The 27,197-nt window shown below is 48.0% G+C and overlaps 1 protein-coding gene and 1 long non-coding RNA gene across 4 annotated transcripts in view; one reads left to right on the top strand and one right to left on the bottom strand.

Moving 5' to 3' along the window:
* Positions 1-27,197, top strand: part of LOC105086564 (uncharacterized) — a 482,576-nt gene that overhangs the window by 423,600 nt on the left and 31,779 nt on the right. The gene's annotated exons all lie outside the window — the stretch shown is intronic.
* The window catches only part of LOC135320459 (anosmin-1), a 170,611-nt gene continuing 154,921 nt past the window's right edge, over positions 11,508-27,197 (bottom strand). For both annotated transcript variants that reach the window (XM_064483598.1, XM_064483599.1), the window contains 5 exons: positions 21,451-21,545; positions 19,021-19,192; positions 17,734-17,954; positions 16,567-16,711; positions 11,508-15,395 (listed from right to left, as the gene is read on the bottom strand). In XM_064483598.1, coding sequence (XP_064339668.1) covers positions 15,337-15,395; positions 16,567-16,711; positions 17,734-17,954; positions 19,021-19,192; positions 21,451-21,545 — 692 coding nt within the window. In that variant the 3' untranslated portion in view covers positions 11,508-15,336. The remainder of the gene's footprint in view (positions 15,396-16,566; positions 16,712-17,733; positions 17,955-19,020; positions 19,193-21,450; positions 21,546-27,197) is intronic.

Genomic DNA, 27,197 nt, shown 5'->3' with positions numbered 1-27,197 from the left:
CCCTCGTTGTGTTCCTAAAACATGGGTCACTAAATCTAGCCCATCTTCAGTGGGAGAGCTGTGGTTCCTCAAACTGCATCCCTAGGAAACGGTTGCGTCCTCTATGGTATTCAAGTCTGTGGCATTCTAATTAGGACAAGATTTGCATTGACATGGAAAGTTCAACAAGGCCCATTAATGGATGAGAAAGGCAGGTTGAAGAATAACGCATCTAGTTTGAACTTTGTATTAGAAAAGGAGATTTTGTGCTGTAAAATCATAGAGGAGGAGATACAAGGATGCACGCGAATCCGTCAGCAGTGAGCACCTCTGGGTAGCTGAGCGGCAGGGCGTAGGAGACGGGCACTGTACACGTTTGTGTGTGTGTCTGCCACCTGAACGTCTCTATCTGAGAACATATCCAGCTGCTGTGGAAGGCAGATTAGCTCCTCCCCCCGGCCCCTCACACGTGCCCACGTCCTAATGCCTGGAATCTGTGATGTGTTACACAGCAAGGGGGGCTGAAGGTTGCACCTGGAATTAAGGTTGCTGATCAGTCGACTTGAGAACAGGCAAGGCACCCTGGACCACCTGGATGGGCCCAGCGTCATCCCAGGACCCGTAAAAGTGGACGAGGAAGTCTAATTCAGGGTGTGAGAAGGACCTCCCCCCATGCCTGGCTTTGGACAGGTAGGAAGGAGCATCCAGCCAAGGAAGGCGGGAGCTGCTCAGAGATGGAAAAGGCCAGAAAACAGGTCCCCCAGAGCTAGCCCCACGCCTCAGTTTTCCAGGTCTCTCCAGTCAAGGACTTTGGCTGTTTCTGAGTGGAGTTCACGGTGTGTCAAGCACCAGATGCTCTGCAGCAGTTAAACACAGAGGGAGAGAGAGGAGTAACTCAAGTTTTCTTCTTCCAAGCCATTTGTTGCACAGAAGAATCTAGAAAACCACGCGATGGTGGAGAACACTGATTTTTAAGCAGGTTAAGAAGCAGCCTGTACACATTTCTGACAGAATGATAAAGGGTAGATGCCAATGATGACACACAGACTCTGGCTTCCTCAAGAAAGTGTGGCTTGGAGAGTCATTCCTGGATGGGACTCCAAGCCCCATCTGAAGACTTTCCCAGGGTGGCCGAGGGCGTCACTGCTGTGTGGTTTGCAGGCAGCCCCGTTGTCTGCATTGCCCAGTGGGCTAGAGCTTCCTACTGAATTCCTGCGTCTTTGCAGGCAGATACCCCACCTACGTTTCTCACCGCCGGCCCAGTGAATGGCCCATTACTGAGCAGGGCGGTCAGCGCCCCCGGCCCGCCCTGTTCAGGCATCCTGAGGTTGACAAAGCTTTGCCGTGGACACAGATTAAACGCTCCCCTTTTATGCTAGAATTGACTGGAAGGCCCCCTCCCAGCCCCGGAGCCCAGCTTTTGTTTCTGGGACTAAAGCTTCCGAGCCTTTGGATTCTGGACAGACATCAAGAGAACAGCCTCCAGCCGAGTCGCAAATGTCCCGTGGGGGGGGCAATGTGAACAGACAACAAGAACACAGCAGAAAGCAGCCCGCAGGGCGTGACTTCTCGGGGCAGTAAAAATAAAATAAAACTTAAAAAATCATGCCAAAGACTCATCTCTTGAAGGCTTTCCAGAGACTTCACGGAGCTCACCATCCAGCTCGAGAAAGTACACATCCCAGGCCCTGGGTCGTGCCGTCTGCTGTACAGGCGAGCTGGTTCCAGCTGAGCTCCTGTCACACAGCGGGGCTGCAGTTGGCCGCCGGCACTGCCAAGTCCGCTGGCAGGATGGAGGTTCTGCTCCCCAGGCAACTCCCACCCCTGGTGTTTTCTTTTGCATTTTACAGGTGCTAGCTTGTCAGCAACTGGCTAAATGCCAGTGGTTTGGCTTCCTTGAGGAAGCGTCATTTGCTCCAATGACAGACAGTTCAGCACCTGTAAAGGCTGGGGATGAAGGTCCCTGGGTATCTGGTCCATGCCGTGGTGGAGCCCTGACGCCCGCGCTCGGACCACAGCTGCAGGGCCCGTCTGTGCCTTTCCGGCCGCGCGGACAGAATTTGGCCTGGGCTTCAGTCTGGGACACTCTGGGAGCCTCTGGGAGATGCCAGGGGACAGGGTGATAGATGGTGTGGCCCGGAGAGGAGTGACAGCTCGTCTGCACCCCTCGCCCCATGCCTGGAACCGAGTCCCACCCTGACATGTCAGAGGAAGAAAGTCTTCAAAGCGAATCTGATGCTAACGAGAGCACAGAAATGCTTTGCATCACTGGTCGTGCAGATTCTGGAGCATCTTTTAGCAACTGTTCCCTCTTGCGTGATCGCTCTGTGAACGGAGGACTGGTACATCCTTTCGTTACGAAATCTTAAACCATCTCACGGAGTTATTTTGGAAAAAATCGTAATTATCCTCATGTGGACAGAAAGTAATACTGGGCCTTCGCTTTACTGCTCAGTCATTAAATGTGTTTTAAGTTAAGGAAAATAATTACCTCATGATATTTATGTTTAATCTTTGATACAGTTTATCAAATAATCACTTACTTATATACAAATAATGTTTAAAACACATTGAAAAATATAGGGAAACATCTGCCCCTGTAAATGCATCTTCCCCTTGTGGACATAGAGTGCTCAGAAACGTGAGACCGGGCCAAAGGTACAGACCTCACCATTTGTACCATATTCCAAACCATGCGGAACTTTCCTTCTCATCAAACCTGCAAAAAGGAGCTGCTTTTTCTTTCTCTTAAAACCTCTAGCCAGACTTCCAGATCTGCCATCTGACTGGCAAAGAGTTGCCAACCCCAGCGTGAATCTCTGCAGACGTAACTCGTGACTGTATAAATGCAGCGCTTTTATTCAGGTCGTCTACCACGTCCTCCAAAGTGTGTCCCCCGAAGTTTCCCACACTCACTCAGAACCGAAATGGAACGATGATTTTCTGTGTAAATAATAAAACAGTTACACACTCTCCCTTGCTATCTGGATAAGGCAGGGAGGAGAGAAAAAAGGAACAGATTTTGTAAAAGAACTTCAAGGTTATCCATATTCTGTAGTTTGCACACCAGTTGCCAAACGCAAGTCATACTGCGAGAGAGTTACATCTCGGGCATCTTGCAGGAGACTTCTGTTCTGTGCTGAGAGTGTGGACCACCCCGGAAGTCAGGGGTCTCTGGCTAGCTGCATGGTACAGTCAGTCGGAAGCTCTAAGGACATCCCACGGAACTGGTCGTGTGTAGCTCAAAAAACAAAACTGAAACAAAATGTACAGATACCCCCCTACATATCAAGCCACATCTATATGTACAAAGATATATTTAGTATCATACACATTTAGTATCCTAAAGTATTCACACACATCTATGTAATAGGTTATACATACATACATAGTATTTCACAAACACGTAATACATAGTGTTTCATGAACGTATATCAATTACACGTGCATACATAAACTCCTGTGTTTACTTATTTACAGACTAGATGGCACCTTTTGTAACCTGAGTTTGTGGAAGACAGGCTGGCAGGCAGGACAGTTTGGTGGTTAGTGGCAAGGATGCTGTGCTGACATTCGTGGCCTGGGTTTGCTTTCAGATTCTGGACATCGCTAGGCACCTGCTCTGGGCAGTTGACTTAAGCAATTTGTCTCGTACTTGTCAGCTTGAAGATGCTGCCAGCCCCGCGGGATGGTGGTAGAAATGAGTGAGTTCATGCAGGTAGCACACTCACAAGTGCTTCACAGTGATTCAGCCTACCAAATGTTAGCTGTGAGGTTAATTCTTTCAGCTGTTTCCCTAGTGAAATACAGAGAGGTGGGGGTGGGGGTGTTACAGTCGACCCAGCACGGTACCACACAGGTCCACCCGACGGAGAGATGAGGGCTGGTTTCCATTAGTCATCATGAACCGAACCGCATGGGATGGGCTGTTGTCTGAGATGAGGGGGGAGATACGTGGGGTGACAGGGTCAGCCACAGTCAGTTTGGGATCGCGCACATTCTGGGGCTGGAAGCATCCCGACTGCTCGGCGCTAACGGGCTGTCCTGGACTGCATTTAAATCACTATAAGCTGTCTCTCTGAACGCTTTTTCACAGCAGTCAGGAAAGAGACGTCATTTCTGCTAACACACACACACAAGAATGTCCACAGGTCTGTTTGACTAACCCCGTGTTTTATCAGTGTTTCCCACAGTAAATTCTCAGTTGCACCCAAAAGACTGAACGAGAGGCGTCTGTCTGTAGGACAGGCCACCCCCGTTCCCAGCTGGTATATTTGCCTGCGCACTCAGGTCTGCACAAGGTGGGGGGAGCGAAAGCTGCGGTCGCTCTGGCTCAGTCAGGATGTGATGCTTCCGCAGGACTTCTGCCTCTTCAGTTCTGCAAGCAGGATGTTCACAACATTTATCATCCAGAACCTCCTCACGGTCTGGAGGTTCTCAGCGTGGGCACGTATTAGCATTACGCAGGGACCCTTTAAACAGCCCTGATGTCCACCCTTCACTCCAGACCTAAAGGGGCCAGAAGATGGTAGTAAAGACTCCCCGGGGCTCTAACTGCAGCTAGTTTAGGAAGCATCCGAGCCAGGGTGAGGATCGCGCTAGTAACTGGAGCTGATTGTTCAAAATGCGTCTTTAAGGGGTACGTCAGCCTGAAACGCGAATCTGTTTCCTACTTTGGACAGTGTCTAACTTTCTAAGCAGTAATGAATTTCCATCTCCCTTTTTTTCCCTCCGTAAAAGCCACTTCTACACCGTAAATATGCATCTGAATTCCTCTCAGTCTGTGCAATGGCTTTTCAAATCTGTGGGTTTTACTTAACACAGAAATTTAGTTTCACTGGACAAGACAGACTTCTCTAGACAGACGTGTTAGGTCTGCACCTTTAGGAAAACAGTCCATTGCCTGAAATTCAAGACAGGATCAAAGGCATATTGAGTTGATCATTTCAATAGCATGTAACTTAAAATCAGCATAAAAAAAATGGCATTCCATTGCAAACATATGAATACTTCCTGAAAATGAATTTCTTCAAGTAATTATCTTTTAGACAGTCTTTTGCTTAAAACACAGTGGCATGTAGACATGTAATAAAACCACATAGAACTAAACACACACGTGTGTGTGCGTGTGAATCCAGGGAAATCTGAATCAGCTCTGAGGACGGTGTCAGTGTCACTTTCCTGGTTGTGACGTTGTAGCTTTGGACATGTTACCAGTGGGGGGAACTGGATGGAGTTGTAGGGTAATAATCTATTACTCCTTTTTATTAATTGAAGTATAATTCACTTAAAATGTGTTCATTTCAGATGTGCAGCAAAGTGATTCAGTGAGACAGTAATAGATGCATGTGTTTTTAGATTCTTTTCCATTGTAGGTTAATACGAGATACCGTGTGCTCTACAGTAAATCCGTATTGTTTATCTGTTTTGTATGTAGTGGTGCATATCTGCTAATCCTGTAGTCCTAATTTGTCCCTCCCCCACTTTCTTTCCTCATTGGTAACCGTAAGTTTGTTTTGCCTGTAAGTCTGTTTCTGCTTTGTAAATAAGTTCATTTGTTTCTTTTTTTTAGACTCCACATAGAAGTGATATCATATGATATTTTTCTTTTTCTGTCAGACTTCACTTAGTGTGATCATCTCTAGATCTAAGTTGCTGCAGGTGACCACACTTCATTCTTTTTATGGCTGAGTAATATTCCGTTGTGTAAATACACCACATCTTCTTTATCCAGTCATCTGTCAGTGGACATTTACGTTGCTTCCACGTCTTGGCTACTGTAAATAGTGCTGCTAGGAACACTGGGGTACAGGTATCTTTTTGAATTAGAGTTTTCATCTTTTCCAGATATATGCCCAGGAGTGGGATTGCTGGATCATATTGTAAGTCTACTTTTAGTTTTTCAAGGAACCTCCATCCTGTTCTTCATAATGGCTGCACCAAACTACAGCCCCACCAACAGTGTAGGAGGGTTCCCTTTTCTCCACAGCCTCTCCAGCATTCATCATTTGTGGACTTTTGAATGACAGCCATTCTGACTGGTGTGAGGTGATATCTGCTTGTAGTTTTGAATTGCTTTTCTCTGATAATTAGTGTTACTGAGCATATCTTCTCATGTGCCTGTTGGCCATGTGCATGTCATCTTTGGAGAAATATCTTTAGGCCTTCTGCCCATTTTTACATAGGGTTGTTTTTTTTTTTTTTTTGATATTGAACTGTGTGAGCCATTAGTATATTTTAGATATTAACCCCTTGTCAGTCCCATCATTTGCAAATACTTTCTCCCAGTCTGTAGATTGTGTTGTTTATGGTTTCTTTTGCTGTGCAAAAGCTTTTAAGATAGATTAAGCCCTATTTGTTTATGTTTGCATTTATTTTTTGTGCCTTGGGAGACTGATCTAAGAAAATGTTGCTATGATTTATGTCTGAGAATGCTTTGCCTATGTTCTCTTGTAGAAATTCTATGATGTCATGTCTTAAACTCAGAATGGCATAAAGACCTAATTTATTTGTGTGTAAGGTGTGAGGGAGTGTTCTAACTTCACTGATTTACATGCAGCTGTCCAGCTTTCCCAGCACCAACTGCTGAAGAGACTGTCTCTTCTCCATTGTGCATTCCTGCCTTCTTTGTTGCAGATTAATTGGCCATGGGCATGTGGGTTTATTTCTGGGCTTTCTATTTGGTTCTATTTATTCATGTCTGTCTTTGTGCCAACACCATGGTGTTTTGATTACTGTAGCTCTGTAGTACTGTCTGAAGTCTGGGAGGGGGATCTTTCTGGAGCTTTGGTGGTAAAGAGATCTGTCAGTTTCCGGGTGGTTTTCCGTGAGAACAGCTGCACATGTAGATGTATTTTTGATGTGTTTGTGGGAAGCGGTGGACCCCGCATCCTCCTGCTCCACCATCTTCATCCTCCTCCTCCCTTTATTATTTCTTAAAATTGCACATGGCTTCTTTAAGAAGATCAGCAGACCGTGAAACCAAATGCACATGGTGAGGCTGGACAGCAGGCTTCCTCAGCCCCTGGTTCTCCCTCAGGTCCACACGTCGCAGGCATCTTCCCAGCAAGTCTTCAGTGATCGTGTCCTGATGTCACGGTCTCTCCCCACTTCCTCTCCTCCTTACTCTTTCTCTGCCCTATTCTCCGCATCTTATAAATGCCCTCTCAGTGCCTCTGCTTACTTTTCACACTTACCGTTTGTCTTTTTTTTTTTTTTTTTAACATTTTTTATTGATTTATAATCATTTTACAATGTGTCAAATTCCAGTGTAGAGCACAATTTTTCAGTTATACATGAACATATATATATTCATTTTCACATTTTTTTCTCTGTGAGCTACCATAAGATCTTGTATATATTTCCCTGTGCTATACAGTATAATCTTGTTTACCTATTCTGCGATTTTGAAATCTCAGTCTCTCTCCCCACCCTCAGCCCCCTTGGCGACCACAAGTTTGTGTTCTGTGTCTGTAAGTCTATTTTCTTTCTCTTTCTGGCTTACTTCATTTAGAATGACATTCTCCAGGAGCATCCATGTTGCTGCAAATGGCATTATGTTGTCAGTTTTTATGGCTGAGTACTATTCCATTGTATAAATATACCACCTCTTCTTTATCCAGTCATCTGTCGATGGACATTTAGGCTATTTCCATGTCTTGGCTATTGTAAATAGTGCTCCTATGAACATTGGGGTGCAGGTGTCTTTTTGAAGTAGGGTTCCTTCTGGATATATGCCCAGGAGTGGGATTCCTGGGTCATATGGTATGTCTATTCCTAGTCTTTTGAGGAATCTCCACACTGTTTTCCACAGTGGCTGCACCAAACTGCATTCCCACCAGCAGTGTAGGAGGGTTCCCTTTTCTCCACAGCCTCTCCAGCATTTGTCATTTGTGGACTTTTGAATGATGGCCATTCTGACTGGTGTGAGGTGATACCTCATTGTAGTTTCGATTTGCATTTCTCTGATAATTAGTGATACTGAGCGTTTTCTCATGTGCCTACTGATCATTTGTATTTATTCCTTGGAGAATTGCTTGTTTAGGTCTTCTGCCCATTTTTGGATTGGGTTTGTTTGTTTTTTTCTTATTAAGTCGTATGCGCTGCTTATATATTCTGGAGATCAGGCCTTTGTCAGTTTCATTTGCAAAAATTGTCTCCCATTCTGTAGGTTGTCTTTTTGTTTTACTTATGGTTTCCTTTGCTGTGCAGAAGCTTGTAAGTTTAATTAGGTCCCATTTGTTTATTCTTGCTTTTATTTCTATTGCTTGAGTAGACTGTTCTAGGAGAACATTTTTGAGATGTATGTCAGATAATGTTTTGCCTGTGTTTTCCTCTAGGAGGTTTATTGTATCTTGTCTTATGTTTAAGTCTTTGATCCATTTTGAGTTGATTTTTGTGTATGGTGTTAGGGAGTGTTCTAGCTTCATTGATTTACATGCAGCTGTCCAGGTTTCCCAACACCATTTGCTGGAGAGACTGTCTTTATTCCATTGTATATTCTTGCCTCCTTTGTTGAAGATTAGTTGACCAAAAGTTTGTGGGTTCATTACTGGGCTCTCTATTCTGTTCCATTGGTCTATATGTCTGTTTTGGTACCAATACCATGCTGTCTTGATGACTGTAGCTCTGTAGTATTGTCTGAAGTCTGGGAGAGTTATTCCTCCAGCCTCTTTCCTTTTCCTTCAGTAATGCTTTGGCAATTCTAGGTCTTTGATGGTTCCATATAAATTTTATTATGATTTGTTCTAGTTCTGTGAAATATGTCCTGGGTAATTTGATAGGGATTGCATTAAGTCTGTAGATTGCCTTGGGCAGTGTGACCATTTTAACAATATTGGTTCTTCCAATCCAAGAGCATGGGATAACTTTCCATTTTTTAAAGTCTTCTTTAATTTCCTTCATCAATGGTTTATAGTTTTCTGTGTGTAATTCTTTCACCTCCTTGGTTAGATTTATTCCTAGGTATTTTATTACTTTGGGTGCTATTTTCAAGGGGATTGTTTCTTTACTTTCTTTTTCTGTTGATTCGTCATTAGTGTAAAGAAATGCAGCTGATTTTTGAACGTTAATCTTGTAACCTGCTACCTTGCTGAATTCTTCGATCAGCTCTAGTAGTTTTTGTGTGGACCTTTTAGGGTTTTCTATATATAGTAACATGTCGTCAGCATATAGCAACACTTTTACCTCTTCTTTTCCAATTTGGATCCCTTTTATTTCTTTCTCTTGCCTGACTGCTGTGGCTAGGACTTCCAGGACTATGTTGAATAGGAGTGGTGAGAGTGGGCATCCTTGTCTTTTCCCAGATTTTAGTGGGAAGTTTTTGAGTTTTTCACCATTGAGTACTATGCTGGCTGTAGGTTTGTCATACATAGCTTTTATTATGTTGAGATATGTTCCCTCTATACCCACTTTGGTGAGAGTTTTTATCATAAATGGGTGTTGAATTTTATCAGATGCTTTTTCTGCATCTATTGAGATGATCATGTGGTTTCTGTCCTTTCTCTTGTTGATGTGATGTATTACATTGATTAATTTGCATATGTTGAACCACCCTTGTGTCCCTGGGATGAACCCCACTTGGTCATGATTTGTAACCTTTTTTATGTGTTGTTGGATTCTATTTGCTAATATTTTGGTGAGGACTTTGGTGTCTATGTTCATCAGTGATATTGGCGTATAATTCTCTTTTTTGGTAGTGTCTTTGTCTGGTTTTGGTATCAGGGTGATGGTGGCTTCATAGAATGAGTTTGGGAGTATTCCCTGCTTTTCAGTCGTCTGGAAGAGTTTGAGAAGGACTGGTATGAGTTCTTCTTTGTATGTTTGGTAGAATTCCCCGGTGAAGCCACCGTTGATGTCTTAATTGTAAATGTTGTCATTCTTAGTCTTTGCCTTGCCAAGTTCCTCCTACTTTGTTGTCCGTAGATCAGAGCCTTTCACTCTTAGAGACCCTAGATGAGCTGTTCACTTTCCTCATCTTATTGTAAAATACGTTCCGTGACCCCCAGGGATTGATGACAGAAAGTACTGGTGCAAATGTAATTAATTCCTATTAGTTGCAGTAAATTATTTAGGGATAACCCCCCAGTTATCTGACATTTTTAGACACACACACACACACTCTCTCTCTCTCTTTGGAATTTCGCAGCACCTCTGCATAGCTATTTACAACCCTCACAGTATCCGTGGAGAGGGAAAGTCTTTGCACTGGGGGTCAGAGGCAGAGAAAGGACAGGCACCGTCCATGTTCATGGCACAAGAGGGCCCCTATCCTTTCTCTTTTTAAAATTCTGTCAGTCACAGCTCCGTCTCTGCATGTGACAGTTCCCTTCAGTGGCTGGTGTATAGAAATGTCCTCCAATTAGAGCAAAGTCATGTTCTCAGGACACATCTGTGTGAAAACATGTCCCCAAGAGAAACAATGTTAAAAATACTCATTGGGTCTGAGTCTCTGCTGTGGCATCCCACCTGCCCAGCAGCCCCCTGGACCTTACAGTGTAGCCCGAGGGGAAAGCATGTGGCGGAAGTCGAGTTTTTCTTGTAGCCCTCCAGCCTGACCTCTGGCGGGGGACCCACCGTTGCCCTGCTCTTTGCAGGAGAAGGTGCAAGACTGGAGGGTGGAGGGCCCGCAGGTGGGCCGCAGGCCGTGCAGTTGTGGGGAGCAGCCGGGGACATGGGAGCGTCCGGGGCGGGGGTCATTCAGGCTGACGCCTCTGTGGTGACGGGGCTCAGGCAGCAGGGCGGCCTCGGTAGCCGTGCTCAGGAGGGTAAGGGTCAAAGCCAGGGCAGGACCAGGAGGGCTCCCCCGACGTCGTCGTCGTCACCTCTGCTTACTTTTCATTTGAAAATCAGAGGGATCATTTACCCCGCAGACAAAGCCAGGGCTCTCCCGCCATTCCTAGTCAGGGTCCCGCCCACAGGACGGGACCAGGCCCACGGCAGAACCTAAGGGCATTTCTAATGAATAGATGTATACGTAAATAAATAGGCGAATTTATGCAGAAATAAGCCAGGTTTTCTAGGTAACACTTTACCCCTCATGTTCACGGGCCAGCATTCTTCTGATTCACCCAAGGAGATGCCCTGGGTGCACCGTGTGTCAGCCCGGGGGACACAGTAACCTCTCCCACCTCCTCTTGGACACAGGAGCCTCCAATGGCCTGAAAACACAGGAATGTGGGCGAAAGCTTACTAGCCCGACCCATACCTTCCATTTTACGGATCTATTCTGGGGGGGATGGTGATTTAAAATCAGACTGTTGGTAGCAGATGCCACCAAAACCATCGGTAGTGGTTTTAAATGCGATGAAAGAATTCTGAAGCGTTGACTGTCGAACCATAAATAATTCCGTCAGGAGGAAGTTCTGACTGGTGCTGAGCAGCCCTCAGCTTCCATTCAGACAGACAGGGGGAGTGAGCTTGTTAAGTCTCCCTGAGATCACAGGGAACTGTTAATTTTCCTTTTTAGATGGAAAAAAAAATGGGTGTGTATGTTTTTTTCAGGCAGAAAAGGAATCTAGTCCCCTGGGCAGGTTTAAAGATCCTTTATTAGGGAATCAGTATGTACAAACTCTAACATGAAGACAGTAAGTCACGGAATATCTACTTACAATAGATAAGTGTCTATTTACAATACTTTTTTGTTTTTTACAAACTTTTTTACAAGATTACTTCTCTCTAAACATGACAGACACACACACAGAAATCAATCTTTTTTTATTACATACATAAATAAATATTGACTTTAAGCGACCACTCTAAAGGACGTGTCTATAAGCCGTCTGGATGAGAAGGGAGCCGTTCAGTCATCTGCACACTACAATATAATTAAGTAAACAAGAAGTAATGACAGCTCTGCGTACAGACCTGTGGTCATTACTCTGTGAGCTGTGTAACTTGGTAAAACATTCAGAACACGGTGAGTCCATGCAAAACCACAGAGCAGAGTCGCCTTCTTTACGCGTTTATTTGTATTTTAAGTGAATTTTAAAGTACATGCAACAGGTACTTAGCCTCTGTGTTCTGGTGACAATGTGAACGTTCGCATAACAAGATTTAGAGAGATTTGCAGTCCCGGGAATGAGGACACTTGCCTCCACGGCACACACCGCCGCCGCCGTAGGAAGGGCACTAAGTGAACGCGCTGTTACCATAGGTGACGGGGATGCAGCCGTAGGACAGAACTCCCGTGCGTCCTTGTGAGGCAGACACGAGCCCAAGCTCAGCCTTCTCGTCAGCTTTTTCAGTGGAGATAAAAGGTACACGTAGGGCTTTAAGTCACGTGTGATAACCTCCCAGCTGTCGCTTCTCCTGCGGTTTACTCGGTTCCCCACCCAGGGCAGATTCTCATCCTTCAGTAACGATTACCCTGGATGCAGCGACTCGCCACCAGGGGCACCCTCATCCCCCGGATGGTGGGCGATGTCTGGGACCTGGTGCTGGTTACACCTGGGGGGGGGGGGCACTCCTGGCATCACCATCCTGCAGTGCCCAGGATGTCCCACCACAGAGGACCACGCAGCCCCAGATCTCAGCAGTGCCGAGGGCAGAAAGCCGGCTCTGTGGTGGGTTATAGGTTCTTTCAGGTTTCTGGGGCAGAGAGGTATTTTTAAACTTTGAATTTTGTTTAACAAGCATTTCAAAACATTACCTGTCATCAACCTTACTGTCTTTAATATGTCATACTAAACCAGCGGCTGCTGTGAAGGGACACGCATTTGTTTATGGCCCCACAGAGTCCACTTAGAACACAGGGCAGCGCAGATCAGCCCACCGCTGAGGACGGATGCTCTCAAAAAACAGAACACGAAGCCGCGATGTAAACTGAGTGAGCCCCTGTGTTGGGTGACTGCATATTTCTCATGAGCTCAGTTTTTTAGAGAGTAACTACTATCACTTTGTATTTTTTTTATGAGAGAAATGCATCTAATTTCAGTAAAACATATCAGAGAATCAGCCACTAAAACTATGTTTTAAATAAAAAACAAACAGACTTTCAGCTTTTTATTAGGGCAGTCACATTTGAAAAATTCAAAAGGTTGTCATTCTGTCTTTGCTCATTTGCATATTATTGAAGATGACTGAAATTTACAAAAGAACCATTTTTTATTGCCTAATTTATAGCATTTTTCTTCCAATAAGACTAATGAAATTTAAATTACTGAACATTATAGAAAAATTAAATGCTCATAAGAGCTGCTTTAGATTTTTCAAGGAAGGTGTAAGCTTTAGAACCTTTATCTGAACTAAAAATATATTCACTCAATGTCTATTAAAAAGAAACATCGTTAAATGTTATAAAAGTAAACTTACTTAATAATTTAATCGTATTTTGTATCTGTGCATATATGCCTGCATTTTAAACTATACAACAGTACAAAGATTTGCTGGCACAAATACCTGGATTTGTTCAGGGCAAATTAAGGTAGAAGAGACACTCGTGGCCAATAATTTGAAGTCTCCATTTTTGAAATTTTAAGAATTTGAAATTCAGGTGCTGGCAGTGGCAGTGGAATAAATGGTAGTTTCAGAGAAGATCTGTTTGCTCAAGCTCAGGGGTGTTTCAAATGAAGGCCGCATTTCCTGTTCTCTCCACTCAAAATATGTAACCTGTGGAACCAGGGGGTTTCCCTGACCACGGTAGGAAGGCTGTGTTCCTGAATGGTAGGCATCCTGAATGTAGCAATAGAAATAGGTGCTCTGCGTCTTCTGTGGCCTCTGCTTTTAGACAGAGCGTGAAGCCTCACACAGCAAACTTCTGTCTCCTCTTCCACCTGCCAGGAGTGGTCAGGGCACCTGCTGGCTCTAAGGAGCCCCGACAAAATGACCGGCACCAAGTCCCGCCGTGAAAACCCAAGGAAACCGATCCTGAAAATGTCCTTGTTTGACTTGACCTGTGTAGAGCATGACACGAGGGAGCCTTCCCATTAAACTGTTTGATTCTGATAAGTTGTTCTTTCCTCATAGAACCAATATCGGTGGGGAAAATAGATTGTCCTCATGATCTTTAGAAGAACCGTATCTTTATCCAGCTTGGTGAGCTGTGAAAACAGTTCCTTAAGTGATTTCTACTTCAGGCATATGTGTGTGTGAGTTTGTGTGTATGTTTACAGGTACATATATGCATGTACACACACGTGCATATACAGACTCACATACACCTATTTCAAAATGTATATATGGGTATTTCCTGGAGGAAAAAACCGTATTAAACTAAACATTTCTGGGTTTAGGGCTGCCCCAGTGTATCTTGCAATGCTATATATTGACAACATGTTTTGACTAGAGTTTATGCTATAAAGGGAAGGTTTAGAGCCTGGGAACATTTTTCAAATAAGATATAATAGATTTCAAAGAGTAAAGAAAGGTTAATCAAAGGTAAGTAGCTGTCCTTCTGTACCCATCAAGGCCCCTCTGCCTTTCTTTACTGCACGGAGATTTTAATTTCTACCAAACCAATAGCTTGCTTTGAGAAAAAGCAGGTCTCAGTAAAGATCAGAAAATATGCCATAGTTGGGATTCTTTCCTTTCAAGCAAGAGGTTTTGTCAAGTTTTCGATCCATGAAAGTGACAAAGTACACCAGCAGCTGATTTCCACACTAAGGGAAAAATAAATAATGTATCAGGGAAATCTCTCGTACTGTAGGATGAAATATTTAAATGTATCCCCAGAAAAGCATTTTAATTTCTCCAAGGCAGAGCCTGGGTAGCAGCATAAAGCACTGACTGACGCCCTCCTGTTGTGGATGTGTTCTGCTCATCCTCGTTTTCAGAACTCTTATTTGCCTTCGTACAAAATGGAGCTTTGGTGCTTGAAGCGGGTGCTCGTTAAGTTCTAATTAATTGGTACATGACAGGTCACAAATTTTCCGTTAAAAAAAAAAATCACACGTGATAAAAAGCATCTTAAGAAATATCTGAATAAGTCGGCCCTAAAACTGTCTAAGCTTAGTGGGGTTTTCCAGTCAAATCAGTGACTTAACTTCAGAACGTTCGCTGGTACCTTTCTGCTTCACACGCGTATACCTCGGACGTGCGGAAACTGTGTGCTGCGCAGGAGTGTTTTGAGAAGCCGCGGCTCCCAGGTCAGGGACGTGTCAGACCTGCAGGGCTGCACTGGGGTTGGCCAGGCCACACTGGGAGGCAGGATTAGGCCTGGTCTCCCCACCCCCGGGGGCTCGCTGGGTGTCCGTCGCTGGTTTCCAGGTGCGTCCAGGGCCGGCGGAAGGCGGGGGCACCGCGGGTAGACGGGAGCGTGAGGCCCCTGGAAGCACCTCCCGCTCCCGCCGGGAGGCGGGCTAGTCCTGGACGTCCCGCTAGCGTGCAGGTCCGCGCGGTTCAGACTCCCCGTGGAGCAGCTCAGTATCTTCCTGGAGAAGGCCTGTAATGCTGGGGATGACGGTGCTTAAGGTGGGGCCCTAGAAAGTGACGGGACAGCGGTGTCACAATGCTGAGCAAACAGCAGGAGGCATCAGACACGGGCTCGCCGCCTGCGTCCACGTCCGTCCGGTCCTTCCCGTGCTGACTCTGAACTTGCGCGCGTTCCTTCCTTCCGCCTCTCCTCTTCCCCTCCCCGTCTCGTCTGTTCCCTCCCCCAAATCATAAAACCACAAGAGAAAGGCGGCAAGCTCCTTTAAGTTTACAGTTACGTAAGCAAACCAAAATCCTCTGTAGTTCCTCAGAAAGTTTAAAAATTAGCATATACTTCTATTACCCAGAATTTCAGTGGGGGAACATCGGGACAGCATTCAGCCAGCCCTTACAAACAAGGGGCCACGAATCTCTCCCTCCGTGGTTTTATGTGTCCTTAAATTGTAAGTGTAAAAAGCCACGGGGGCAAATGTGAGCCATCAACAGAAGTAAAACTAGGGTGACGTCTCAATTTTATTAACACACAGCCCTTTGCCATGGCTTTTTTTTAGGTTTTAAGCTGGGGAAAAAATTAACAAAGTACATAATTTGAAAACCAACAAGAGGCTCACTGTTTTGAAAAGAATAGGTGACAGCTCTTTGTAATCTAGTTGATTTAGCAGTAAGTCAAGTAGAGTGATTTGGGTCAGAGTCTTAATTTAGATGACTACTCAGATACCTGTAGAAAGAACATAAGCTCCTTAGCAAAAATATGACTTCCTATATTGTCCTATTTGAAAATCCTAATTTAAAAGAAAAATGAAGATTACTATGAGAGTGTAGGTTTTTCTGCCCCCAGCTGTATTTATGATTAAAAGACAAGGAAGAGAATGCATTATGTGGGAAAAAACGGAAGTGTGGAAAGGAAGTAGAGGGGGGAGAGGGCAGGGCACCAGGAACAACTCAGGCTCCCAGGGAGGTGTAATAACCTCCCGGAAGTAGGCCCACATGGGAGAGAGGAGCTCAGACACAGAGAGTGCTCTCTTCGTAGGAACCTGCACTGACGTATCTATTCTGGCTTTTCACCAGGAATGTCCAGGTGCAGGGGGCGGGGCTAGAGCGGGGTGAGGGTGGAGCCAGAGCAGGGGCGGGGCTACAGCGAGGGCGGGGTGGAGCCAGAGTGGGGGCGGGGCCGGGGCGGGCCGGGGTGGGGCCAGGGCCCGTCAGGGCGGTACTCACGGTGCGCCGCCGCTGGAGGCGGGAGGTCCGGGGTGCGGAAGGTCTTGATGGTGGCGGGTCCCTCCCCGCCCGCGGTCAGCACCTGCACCTCCAGGCGGTAGAGGGTGGCCGGCCTCAGGTTGGGGACTGTCAGGACGTAATGATCCTGGGGGAGGGGCAGAAGGGGAGACCCTCATCAGGGACCTTTGGAAAACCCCACACACAAGGGCCTCTTGTTCCGTGACCCTCTCCCTCTGTCCCGTCAGCGCAGGACGGGTTGCTTTTTCCGCCGCTGCATAATTGGGGGAATGTGTGTCCCGTGGGCCAGGATCCTGCCCGGCTGTGTCAGCACCCAGCGCCCGGCAGCAAAGGCCCTGGGCAGAGTTAAAACGTGCCAAGAGGCCGGTTCTCAGGGCTCACCCTGCAGACTGCATTTTTTATTCCTCAGCGTAAGACTTTCCCAGGGTTTCAAGTTTTCCTCTGCACATCTTGTGATGTGAATTGTTGATCATCCAAATCTCAGTGAACGAGCCAACTGCGTTCCTTAAAATACAATATCTGTCAATGCTCCTAGCTGAAAATGTTTATTTTTAGGCCAACACATTTTTCTCAAAATTGAATAAAACCTAATACCCATACATAGAATAATTACTTTCTAATTCCATGGAATTTTTTCCTTTTTGGAGCAGGAGTTGCACATTCTAAGGGCATTTTTAGAGAGGGTAAAAGCCCACACGTGTTTGTTTTTTTTTCCCCCCAAGCCAAGGAATTAAGTGGCCTGGAAGACAGGCCAACTCATTATGGGCTTTGGCCCAGTTTGAAGGGGAAAGGAAGAGAAAGAACAAGCTTCTTTGAGCTGTTTTCCCCCAATATAACGCTTCAAACAGGACACGTCCACGTGGACCTGAGGGACACGGGGTTAACAAAGATGGAAGAAAACGGTTAAATCACTTGCAGACCACAGAGACAGGATGAGTCTGTTGACGAGCTGGCTGTGATAATGAGAACTGACCTAGACGATGGTTTGTAACACTTGTTAATACTCGCAAAACCACAGTAGGAAGACAGGGTACACCGGACACTCAGTCACGTGGCCCTCGCTCCCGTGACAGAAACAGCCGCCTCTGACCCTGAGGAACCCCGAGGACGGTCCCAGTGGCGGGACCCCTGAGGGGCCAGGGCACCCACCGAAGGCAGGATCTGGGACTGCGAGATGATGCTGTTGGGGAGGCTGTTCTGTCTGCTCTCAGTCGTGACCTCGGCCCACGTCACTTGGAAGCCAGTCCTGGGCTGGAGGAGGTGGGCCTTGGCCATTGTCCAGGAGAAGTGCCCTGTGATGTTCACGTCGTGGACCACGAAGGAGGCAGACAGGTTCTCGGGCTTGGCGGGACCCCTGGAATGAACGTGACCTGCACCAGCAGGAAGAGGGAAAAACCAGGGTTAGGACCGAACAGCGATGGGACACGGCCGTGTCACCGGCCTCCTGCGGATTTCTGGCAGCCACTCTCGGGGGCTAGGGTGGAGGCCATGCATCCTCCGTCGTGAGCCCGGGGTCAGATGGGCCCCTCTGCGACCGAGAGGGTAAGGGGTGGAGCAGGAGCCTCGACCGGCGCCTTTGTGCTAAGTCCTTCCAGGCCAGAGTTCTGCTTTGGAGATGGAAGGAGGAGAAGGAATTTTGCGATCTGGCAGGACTGGGCCCTTTCTTACAGCACAGGGGTGACTGCAGTGAGAAGGGTCAATATGAAAGGTGCCACAGGTTTCTAGGATTCTGGGGACTGCATTTGAGATAGTTGTCCCAATGTAGGAAAGGAGCTTTAGAAGATCCAGACAGGGTAGGGCATGGGGTGATGTTGGAACGTCTGAAGATAACTCCCCTGGTAAGGATAAAAATGACATAATTTACATGAAATGTGCACAAGCAGTAGACACATTTGGCTTCATTTCTAGATAGTAGTGCCAGGGAAGGACGTCTTTCCAGTGCTGCTGGAATCATGAAGTGATGCCTGCCTTCACACAACACTACCTGTCACCTCGGCTACCGCCCTGCAGCTTAGAAAAGGGGGTGCCTTTGTTTTGTAAGTAAGTACATAAAAAACAAACTTTTGGTTACCAGAGGGGAAGGGGTAGGGGAGGGATAAGTTAGGAGTTTGGGGTTAGCAGATGCTACCTACTATATATAAAATAGACAAACAACAAGGTCCTACTGTACAGCACAGGGACCTATACTCAGTATGTAATATAATAGGTAATAACCTATAATAAGAAAGAATAGGAAAAGAAATACACGTGTAACTCAGTCACTGTGCTGTACACCAAGAACTAACCCAACACTGTAAACCAACTATACTTCAATTTAAAATGTTTAAAAACGGGGGGTGGTACTTTTAGTTTTGAGGGTCTTGTGAAAGGAGGTTTGGGAACAAGGTCAGTGGCCAGCATCACAGACGCCCTCCTGGGGGCTGGGGGGAAACGGACCTGCTTCTCCGGGGCAGCTCACGTGCTTGTGGTTTTTCGCCTTGAGAGCGGAGCACGGCGGAGTCGTAAAGAAAGCGGTTTCCGCCTTCAAGCGGCCCTTCGGCCGCGCTGGTTGGACGGTCACCTTGTATTTGCAGGAAAATGACAGATCTTGGAGAATCATGTAATTTTCCTGGAGCAAGAGAGAGGGAGAATACGCTGGCACGAACTCTCATGGGAGGAAATCGTATTCCAACAAGGTGGCTTTCCTGCTACGGACTGTGCAGCCTGGCTTCTGTAGAAAGCGCAGGGGAGGCGGTGGCCCTGCCTGGATGAGTTACAGCTGCCACACGCTCCCACGGGGTGGGACACAGCCTCCCCAGACGAACAGGGCCGTGGTGATGCCACATCCGAGCAGCCGTCACACCAGTGTTCGGGAGTTGGCAGCAGCGGGGGCGGTGGTGTAAAACTGGAAATACAAACCTAGCTTTTTCTAATATAAAAAAGCGAACGTGGCGGGGAGGGTCTAGCTCAGTGATAGAGTGTGTGCTTAGTATGCACAGGGTCCTGGGTTCAATCCTCGGTGCGCCATTAGAAAAAAACAAGAACGCTAACTCAGGCTCCTCTGAGACACAGGCTCAGGTCTACGCTTTTCCTTAAGAAAATGAAGATGCTCTTCAGCAGTGTGTGTTTCCTCCCCTTCTTGGAGCGCTGCGATTGCTTCCCGCCGGAACAGTGATTAAACAGGATTACGAAAGCCAGACTCAACCTCGGAGGAGTAGGAGGCTCAGGATGTAACGTTACACTAACAGGGAAAGGCGACGTTTAGACTCGGAACAAGCTCGTAACGAGGTTTCTCCCTCGGGGCCTGCTGGGTTCCGCGTCTCCGCTGCGGCGTAAGTTACCAGGGCTCCGCGGACACGTGCGAAAGCTGCAGGCGGAACGTGTTTGGGACCCTTGGGGAGAAGGTTGGGGTCCCTGCCAGACAGCACCGTGGGTGAGGGGAGAGCGTGAGAGCAGAGTGAAAACAGAAGGGGAGCCACGTCCTTCCCTGAGCGCTCGAGGCGGGGGCTGGGGGCGGGGGGGGGGGGGCCACACACGGCCGGTTAGCACTCGCGCCAAGTGACCCGGAGGCAGCACCAGCCTCTTTCCTTCAGCACTTCGTACGGGAATACACTGGGAGCCAGAGGGAGCCTCTCAGGACCCGCCTCGCAGGGATCTCAGGGGCCCTCGCGCCGCGGACGCGCCATCGCCTGAATTAAGTGGGTCTAAGCGCCGTTTAAAAATGGAAACAGGCAAGTTCCGAGCCCTGAGCTGGGCGCTCTTTGCGGATTCTGACTCTTATTTCTACCTGACACGTTAGGTACACTCAGTAAATGATGATTGTCATCTTCGAGCTCCTGAAGATAAGCCCGGGGTTGGCCAGCCCGGTGACAATAAGCCGGCTTCCTCACGGTTCCCCGGCCGCGCCGTCTGCCCGCAGAATGGTTACTGAGCCCTGCCGCCACTGCTTATTCCTTGCTCGGCTTTTCAAGGGGGTTTCCCTTCTTAAAAGGGTTTCTTTCCTTCGATCTTTTTTAACCAAAGGGCACAAAGTCTGGGAAGAGCTTAAGGATTTAAGGAGTTAAGTCTGGTGACCACAAGTGGGGACAAGTCAAACCCAGCACTAGGCTGTGTGTTTCTGCAAACCTGGGGATCTGTTTTATCTGCCTGCTTAGGTGATGAGATACGATTCTAAAAACACTGTACTGGGTGCTTTAGAAAATGTACAGAAGGTAAACTGCCTTGTTAAATATCACACGTCAATATTTTGTACCCTGGGGACCATGTCTTTAGACAGTTTCTACTGTGTGATCTATTACACAGGCATTGCTGTCACGGACAGCGGGTACGCCCTCTGAAACATTTTGTTGGTTTGTTGATTCTGCGCCATGACTTCTGCATTACTCCAAAATACTTGGAATAATGTCTTGAGTCATCCTGACAGTTACTGGCCCCAAGGATTTTAATAGACCTTAAAGTCGGTGTGTGGTGTACAGGACAGGCCATATATTTCCCTACCTGGATGAGCGGGCGGGAGTCAGGGACGTAACAAAGCAAGACGCTCAGTGACTGTTGTACAGAAATTCACTGAGGAAATGAGACATTAGGCCCAGTGCCAGGTCAGAATTCAGAAAGTAATTCAGAGCTCTTGTGCAATTAAGCTGGAACACACAGAGACTGGAAGCATGAGCCCTGAGCCCTGGCAGTCCCCCTGTGGCACTGTGAAGGGACAAAGGGGTGAGTGACCGTGTGACCTCTGTCTCCTGGTGTCACCTAGTCACCTGTCCCACAGCTACATGGTGAGAACGACGGACCCACTGGACATGGAGTTCGCACCTCTCTCTGTCCAGTTTTACACCCAGATCCGGTGAGTCTCAGTGACACTCAAGCATCACGGCCACCCCTCACCTGGGTCGTGCCCGAGGACGCCTCCAGCCCGGCGGATGTGTTGTGGGCGCAGACTTCTGGAAACCACTGCACGTGATACCGACTGACACCGGGATCTGTATTGTCAAGACAAAGCAAAAAGAACAGTCTGCAAGACACTCCACAGAGCCCCATGGTCTGAAAACACAAGAGAACACAAGGAAGAACAACCCTGTGCGTGATCTAAAAATGCACACGTGGACCTGAGGACACGGGCCTCACAAAATTCTCATCACTGGTTCATTATTAAAAATGAAGTCGGGTGTGGTTGCTGGCAGGGAAGGGAGTGAGGAGGGGTTAACTGGGAGTTTGGGATTTGCAGATACAAACTGCTGTATATAAAACAGATAAACAAGGTCCTACTGTAGAGCACAGAGAACTACATTCAGTATCTCGTAGTAACTAACCTACAATGAAAAAGAATCTGAAAAGGAATGACTGAAACATGCTGTATACCAGAAACTGACAGGACATTGTAAGCTGACTACCTCAAAAGAAATTTCAAAGAATGAAGTTAGGGAAAAAGTAATGTGCTGTCACAGGAAAACTGCACTGAAATAAGAGAACCAGATTAAAAAAGTGAGTAAAGTCATAGCACAGTGACTCCAGGGAGGTGTTGAGAACAGCCTAGCCGCGGCGTCCATGGTAAGACAGTCCCCCGAGAAAGGGTGACACTGAGCGGCCGTTCTCTGACTTCCTGGACTGCGAGACAGAGTCCTCACAGGTCTCTGGATGCTACGTGTTTCTGATAAAGCTGGTTGAGAGGCATTTGAATCCAGGCAAGAACAAAAGCATTGCCCTCAGCACGAAGATGGCGCTGTGCTCCGTCTGGAGCCCTGCGGAGAGCAAGCCCCCGCTCAGACAGAAGACACAGGGCCAACAGCCCCCCCCCCCCGCCACCCCGCCTTACACAAGCGCCTCCCTGCGTTTCCGCGTGTGGGATCCCTCCTGAAATGAGACCTGCTTTCCAAGCCAGGCAAGAACACAGACCCCTTAACCGTGTTCACTTGCTGCTGGAGCGGCGTATTTTCTGTCTGTCTCTCCTCTGGGCAGCCGAGTGTGGGAAAGGAGGTCTGGGCCGTCCTGGGTCTATTAATCACCCAGGGTGTCCCCGGGGCGTGAAAGGCAGCACCCCTTGGGTGATTAGCATCTTGTCCCGAACGCTCACGCCAAGCGTTTGATGGAGGATTTCAGAGGGGAAAACGCTTTGATGAAATGGGGTAGGTCTGGTGGGAACTTGCTCTGAGCACTTTGGAACAAGAAAAAAAGAACTTTCATTCTGAGAAAATAAACAGATACCAAGCGGGCAGCAGGGGTGGTTAAAAGAGGAACCCCCTGATTTGAGGTTTTCACTTTGTATAGAGCAGACATCAAGGGGTTTTTGTTTTCTTTGGAAAAGAAGTACACGTGATACATTAAGTGTAAGTCAGTCAATGAGCGCATTCAGACCCCTTCTTTCAACAAGGGTGCTGTTCTAGGCATCGCAGCAAAATAACCTCCCAGAAGCAGCTGTTCCCGTCGACCTGAAACACTCAGGGGGTGGGACAAATGATAAAGAAAGTGCGTGAGTACGATAGACGGGGGATCGGATAAACACAGAAGGTGAGAGCAGGACGCGTCCTGACGGAGGGTGACAGCTTTAAATGAAGTGGCCGGCCTGGCTCGCGGAGAAGCTGACCTTTGAGGACAGACTGAGAGGAGGGTGGCCGTGGGGGTGGTCAGCGCAGAGCACCCTGGGCGGGGCCGTCCAACATACTGCCTGTGATGACCGGATCTTCTGTACGTGGCGACCCCCAGTCATGTGGGCCTGGCAAGCCACGGACATAGCGCTAGTGCACCTGAAAAATTCTATTCTTAAACTTAATTCATTTAAATCAATTTAAAAGTAAACTAAGAGTGGCTACTGGCCACCGTCTAGGGCAGCACGGTTCTAGCCCCAGGGAGGGGCGGGTGCTGAGCCAGGTGAGGGCGGGCCTGACGCTCCCGGGTGGAGAGCGGTCAGGGGGTGGAGTCCAGTGTGCTTTCCTGTGACTCTATGATGGTACAGCTGATGCCCCGCGGCTCTGGGCAACCTGAGCGGCCGCTACCTACTTTATGGCGTGATTCGGTTCTCCCCAGAGGAGCCATGGCCCTGTGGCCCCATCCGCCGCTCGGCTCCCAGGGCCGCCCAGCCCAGGGTCACGCCCTCGTCTTCTCCCCCTGCCAACAGCTCCCCATTTCTGTGTCCACCTGGGCTATTCCCTGGAAGGGCAGGTGCCCCCAGCTTCTTATCACACTTCTTTTCAAACTCAAGGTTCCTAAAACTACACCCTTGGCTTCTGCCCTCCCGTTGCTCCCCGTCTTTTCAGCTTGCCTTTGATTGAATCATGCCTTTGTGTTCTCTTGTCTGTCTGTGATGCTCTGACGTCCCAGGCCACGCTGGCCCCGGCAGGCCGCCCTCTCAGGGTAGCCAGTCCCTAGAGTAAACCACTTACCTGCGTATCTTTCCTGCACAAACCAGCTGGTCCAGAGACCACACTCCAGCACCTGCTCTGGGGGCCCTCACCACCCAGGGCCAGGTGCCAGACACACAGACAACCCCCTGCCCTGGAGCCCACGCGCCAGGCCCAAGACTGTCCCCTGCCTGCCTGGCCCCTCCCCACAGGAAGCACAGCAAAGCTTCGACCACAGCTCCCCTGCCTCCTGACCAGCCCTGGGCTTCCCCACGTGGCCCGTGCGGTGGGACGGGTCCTCCCCTTGGGAACTGTCAGGAACAGACTGTCTTTCCAATGACTGACTGTTGTCTCTTGCTCTGCTGCCTTCACCAAACCCGAATGACAGTAACACCGGCAGCTGAGAACACGCTGCAGGTGAACAAGCTGCCTTGTCAGGGGTCCTGCACAGCCTGTTTTCAGATGCGCACACAGGCCACTGTCTTCCAAGCTTCAGCAAACACTGGCCTGCGCTTCGCGTGGAGGTCTCTGCAATGAGCATTATTCACAGAGGTTATGGTTTATAAAATCCCTGTGGACCCCAAATAAGCAAATTCTGGATTGCTGCTTCTTGGGGACATGCTGGCATAGATTCCTGGGAGCTTCTGGTCCCCAACTTTTGTCAGCCAACCAATACCTAATCTTATTTTGGTATATTTCTGGGTTTTTGGTTTTTTTTTTTAAGCTTATACGTTTCTTATAAATTCATAATTGTAATATTTCTTTGCTTAAAAACCTCAAGCTGAAAACATTTTGGGGAGCCTGGGGAGCAGGGCTGTCAGTTTCTTTAGCATTCAGCCTCGCAATAATGCCTGCCCTGGAGTTTCTTATCTGTCCTCGTCTCAGAAACCACACATTTAGCCACTTTGCCACCTTTTCAGAGCTTCATCACCAGGACCTCACAGGCAGCCTTGTGTATAAATCAGCGACTTTCCTCTCCCTTTTTCTGGGTGCACCACGTTACTGCTTCCTTAACAGTGTACTCAGAGCCCACAGCCCCCTAACTCATCCCTGAACAGACAGGATGTAGCCACGTCCGTTCACTGGACAGCACAGTGCAGCCCTTCCGGACTGTGCCCAGGGCCAGTTTAACCAGAAAATATCTCCAGCAAAAAGCAAGAAAAGGCAACAGAACAGACCAAAAAAGCCCATGGCACTAAACAGACCATGCAAAGGGACGCGTTCACAGCATGAGAGTTGAAAGAAGAAAGCAGCGTCTCCAACTTCCAGCGGGATTGTGGCCGTGCGGTGACTCCGCGTTGTCACCACCCTGCACGGGCATCCCCACTGAGGACCACAGAAGCTCCCCCACGGTTCGTCTGGGGTTACAAACAAACCTTAGTGAGAAGACAGATCTTCAAATAGAGAATCCGTGAGGGGCAGGATCCACAGTAGCCCCTTTCATTTCAACATCAGTAGCATAATACTCACCCAATTAAACCGAAAACCTTTTGCACAGCAAAGGAAACCATAAACAAAACCAAAAGACAGCCTACAGACCGGGAGAAAATATTTGCAAACAGCTCAAACAGTTCAATATCAAAACCCAAACAACCCAATTGAACCAATGGGTTTAGATCTAAATAGACATTTCTCCAAAGAAGATGTGCAGGTGGCCAGTAGGCCCACGAGAAGACACTCAACATCACTAATTACTAGGGAAACGGAAATCCAAACTCCAGTGAGGTATCGCCCCACAAACAGTAAGTGCTGGGGAGGGTGTGGAGGACAGGGAGCCCTCTGGTGGGAGTGCAGGTTGGTGCAGACACTGTGCCGAGCAGTATGGAGGTTCCTCAAAAAACTTAACAGACTTACCGTATGACCCAGCAGTGCCACTCCTGGGCGTATACCTGGGGGGAACTAACTTGAAGAGATGCCTGTACCCCACTGTTCACAGCAGCACTGTGTACACTAGCCAAGCCCTGGAAGCAGCCTCAATGCCCACGGACAGAGAAATGGATAAAGAAGTCCGTTTATTTGGACGCACACACTATGACTTGGCCATAAGGAAGAATGAAATAATGCCATTTGCAGCAGCACAGGTTACTATACGCAGTGAAGTCAGTCAGAAAGAGAAAGACAACCATATGGTATCACTTACCCCTGAAATTTAAAAAAAAAAAAATGATACAAATGAACTTATTTACAAAACAGAAATAGACTCACAGATACAGAAAACAAGCTTCTGGTTACCAAAGGAGAGAGGGTGTGGGAGGGATAAAGTAGGAGTTTGGGATGAACAGATACACACCACTATACACAGAACAGATAAGCAACAAGGACCTGCTGTCCAGCACAGGGAACTGTATTTACTATCTTGTAATAACCTGTAATGGAAAAGAATCTGAAAATACATACACACACACACACACACACATATGTATAACTGAATCACTTTGCTGTACACCTGAAACTAACACATTTATATCAACTCTACTTCATTTAAAAAGTAAGGATTAAATAAAACCAGTAGCATAAGTTAGCTTCTTTTAAAAAAGAACGCCACCACATTTTCATCTGTTACCTTTAAGCCAGTCCTCACCGTTTGGTGCAAAGATACGAGACTGAAGTGGTTCCAGTGGCATTGGTTCCTTTAAACGTGATCACTGCAGGGCCGCCCACCCCCGAGGACAGGCCCCAGCCTTCACAGGAAGTCTCAGCCGCATCTGGCATCCCTCCCCTCCCTCTTCTTGGAGCCCGTGGTCCCGTGGGTGTCTGGCCTGTCTCCCCATCCTCTGCAGTTCCTCTCGGTGCCCCCTGTGTGTCCGGTGCTGGGTCACCCGTCTGTGCTGCCACCAGAGCTGGGGTTGCAACACGCCAGGTCCTGCTCGCCTTCCATTCACCGTCTAGACTCTGTAGGTGACCCTCCATAATGCATGCCTGTCACTTCTGCCAACGCAGACTTCTCCCCTTCTAGCCCTGGCCGGAGCTCCACGCAAGGGCAGCTGCTTGCAGCTGGTAGGCTGTGCATGGCGTTGTCCCAAGGGAGGCAGGGACATGGCCTTCACCTCCCAGTGTAAGCAAGCAGCACGTCCGGGCACTTGGGAGTGGCCAGCATGCCTGGTAGTGCGTGGTGAATGATGTGAACCCCGACTCTTCTCCGCTGGCCCCATGCACCTCCCACCCAGAACATGCACCCACCACAAACTGCCCGGCATCCCTGACAGCCGTCAGGCACTGCCAGCCCAGGGGCAGACCCCACTCCCTGCGTCTCCTTCTTGCCCCCTTCACGCCCAGCCCATCACCACGCCCTGCAGA

The sequence above is a fragment of the Camelus dromedarius genome, chromosome Y (assembly GCF_036321535.1).
Source record: "Camelus dromedarius isolate mCamDro1 chromosome Y, mCamDro1.pat, whole genome shotgun sequence".
In the NCBI taxonomy this organism is placed as follows: domain Eukaryota; kingdom Metazoa; phylum Chordata; class Mammalia; order Artiodactyla; family Camelidae; genus Camelus; species Camelus dromedarius.
This window is presented reverse-complemented; position numbering and strand designations above follow the sequence as displayed.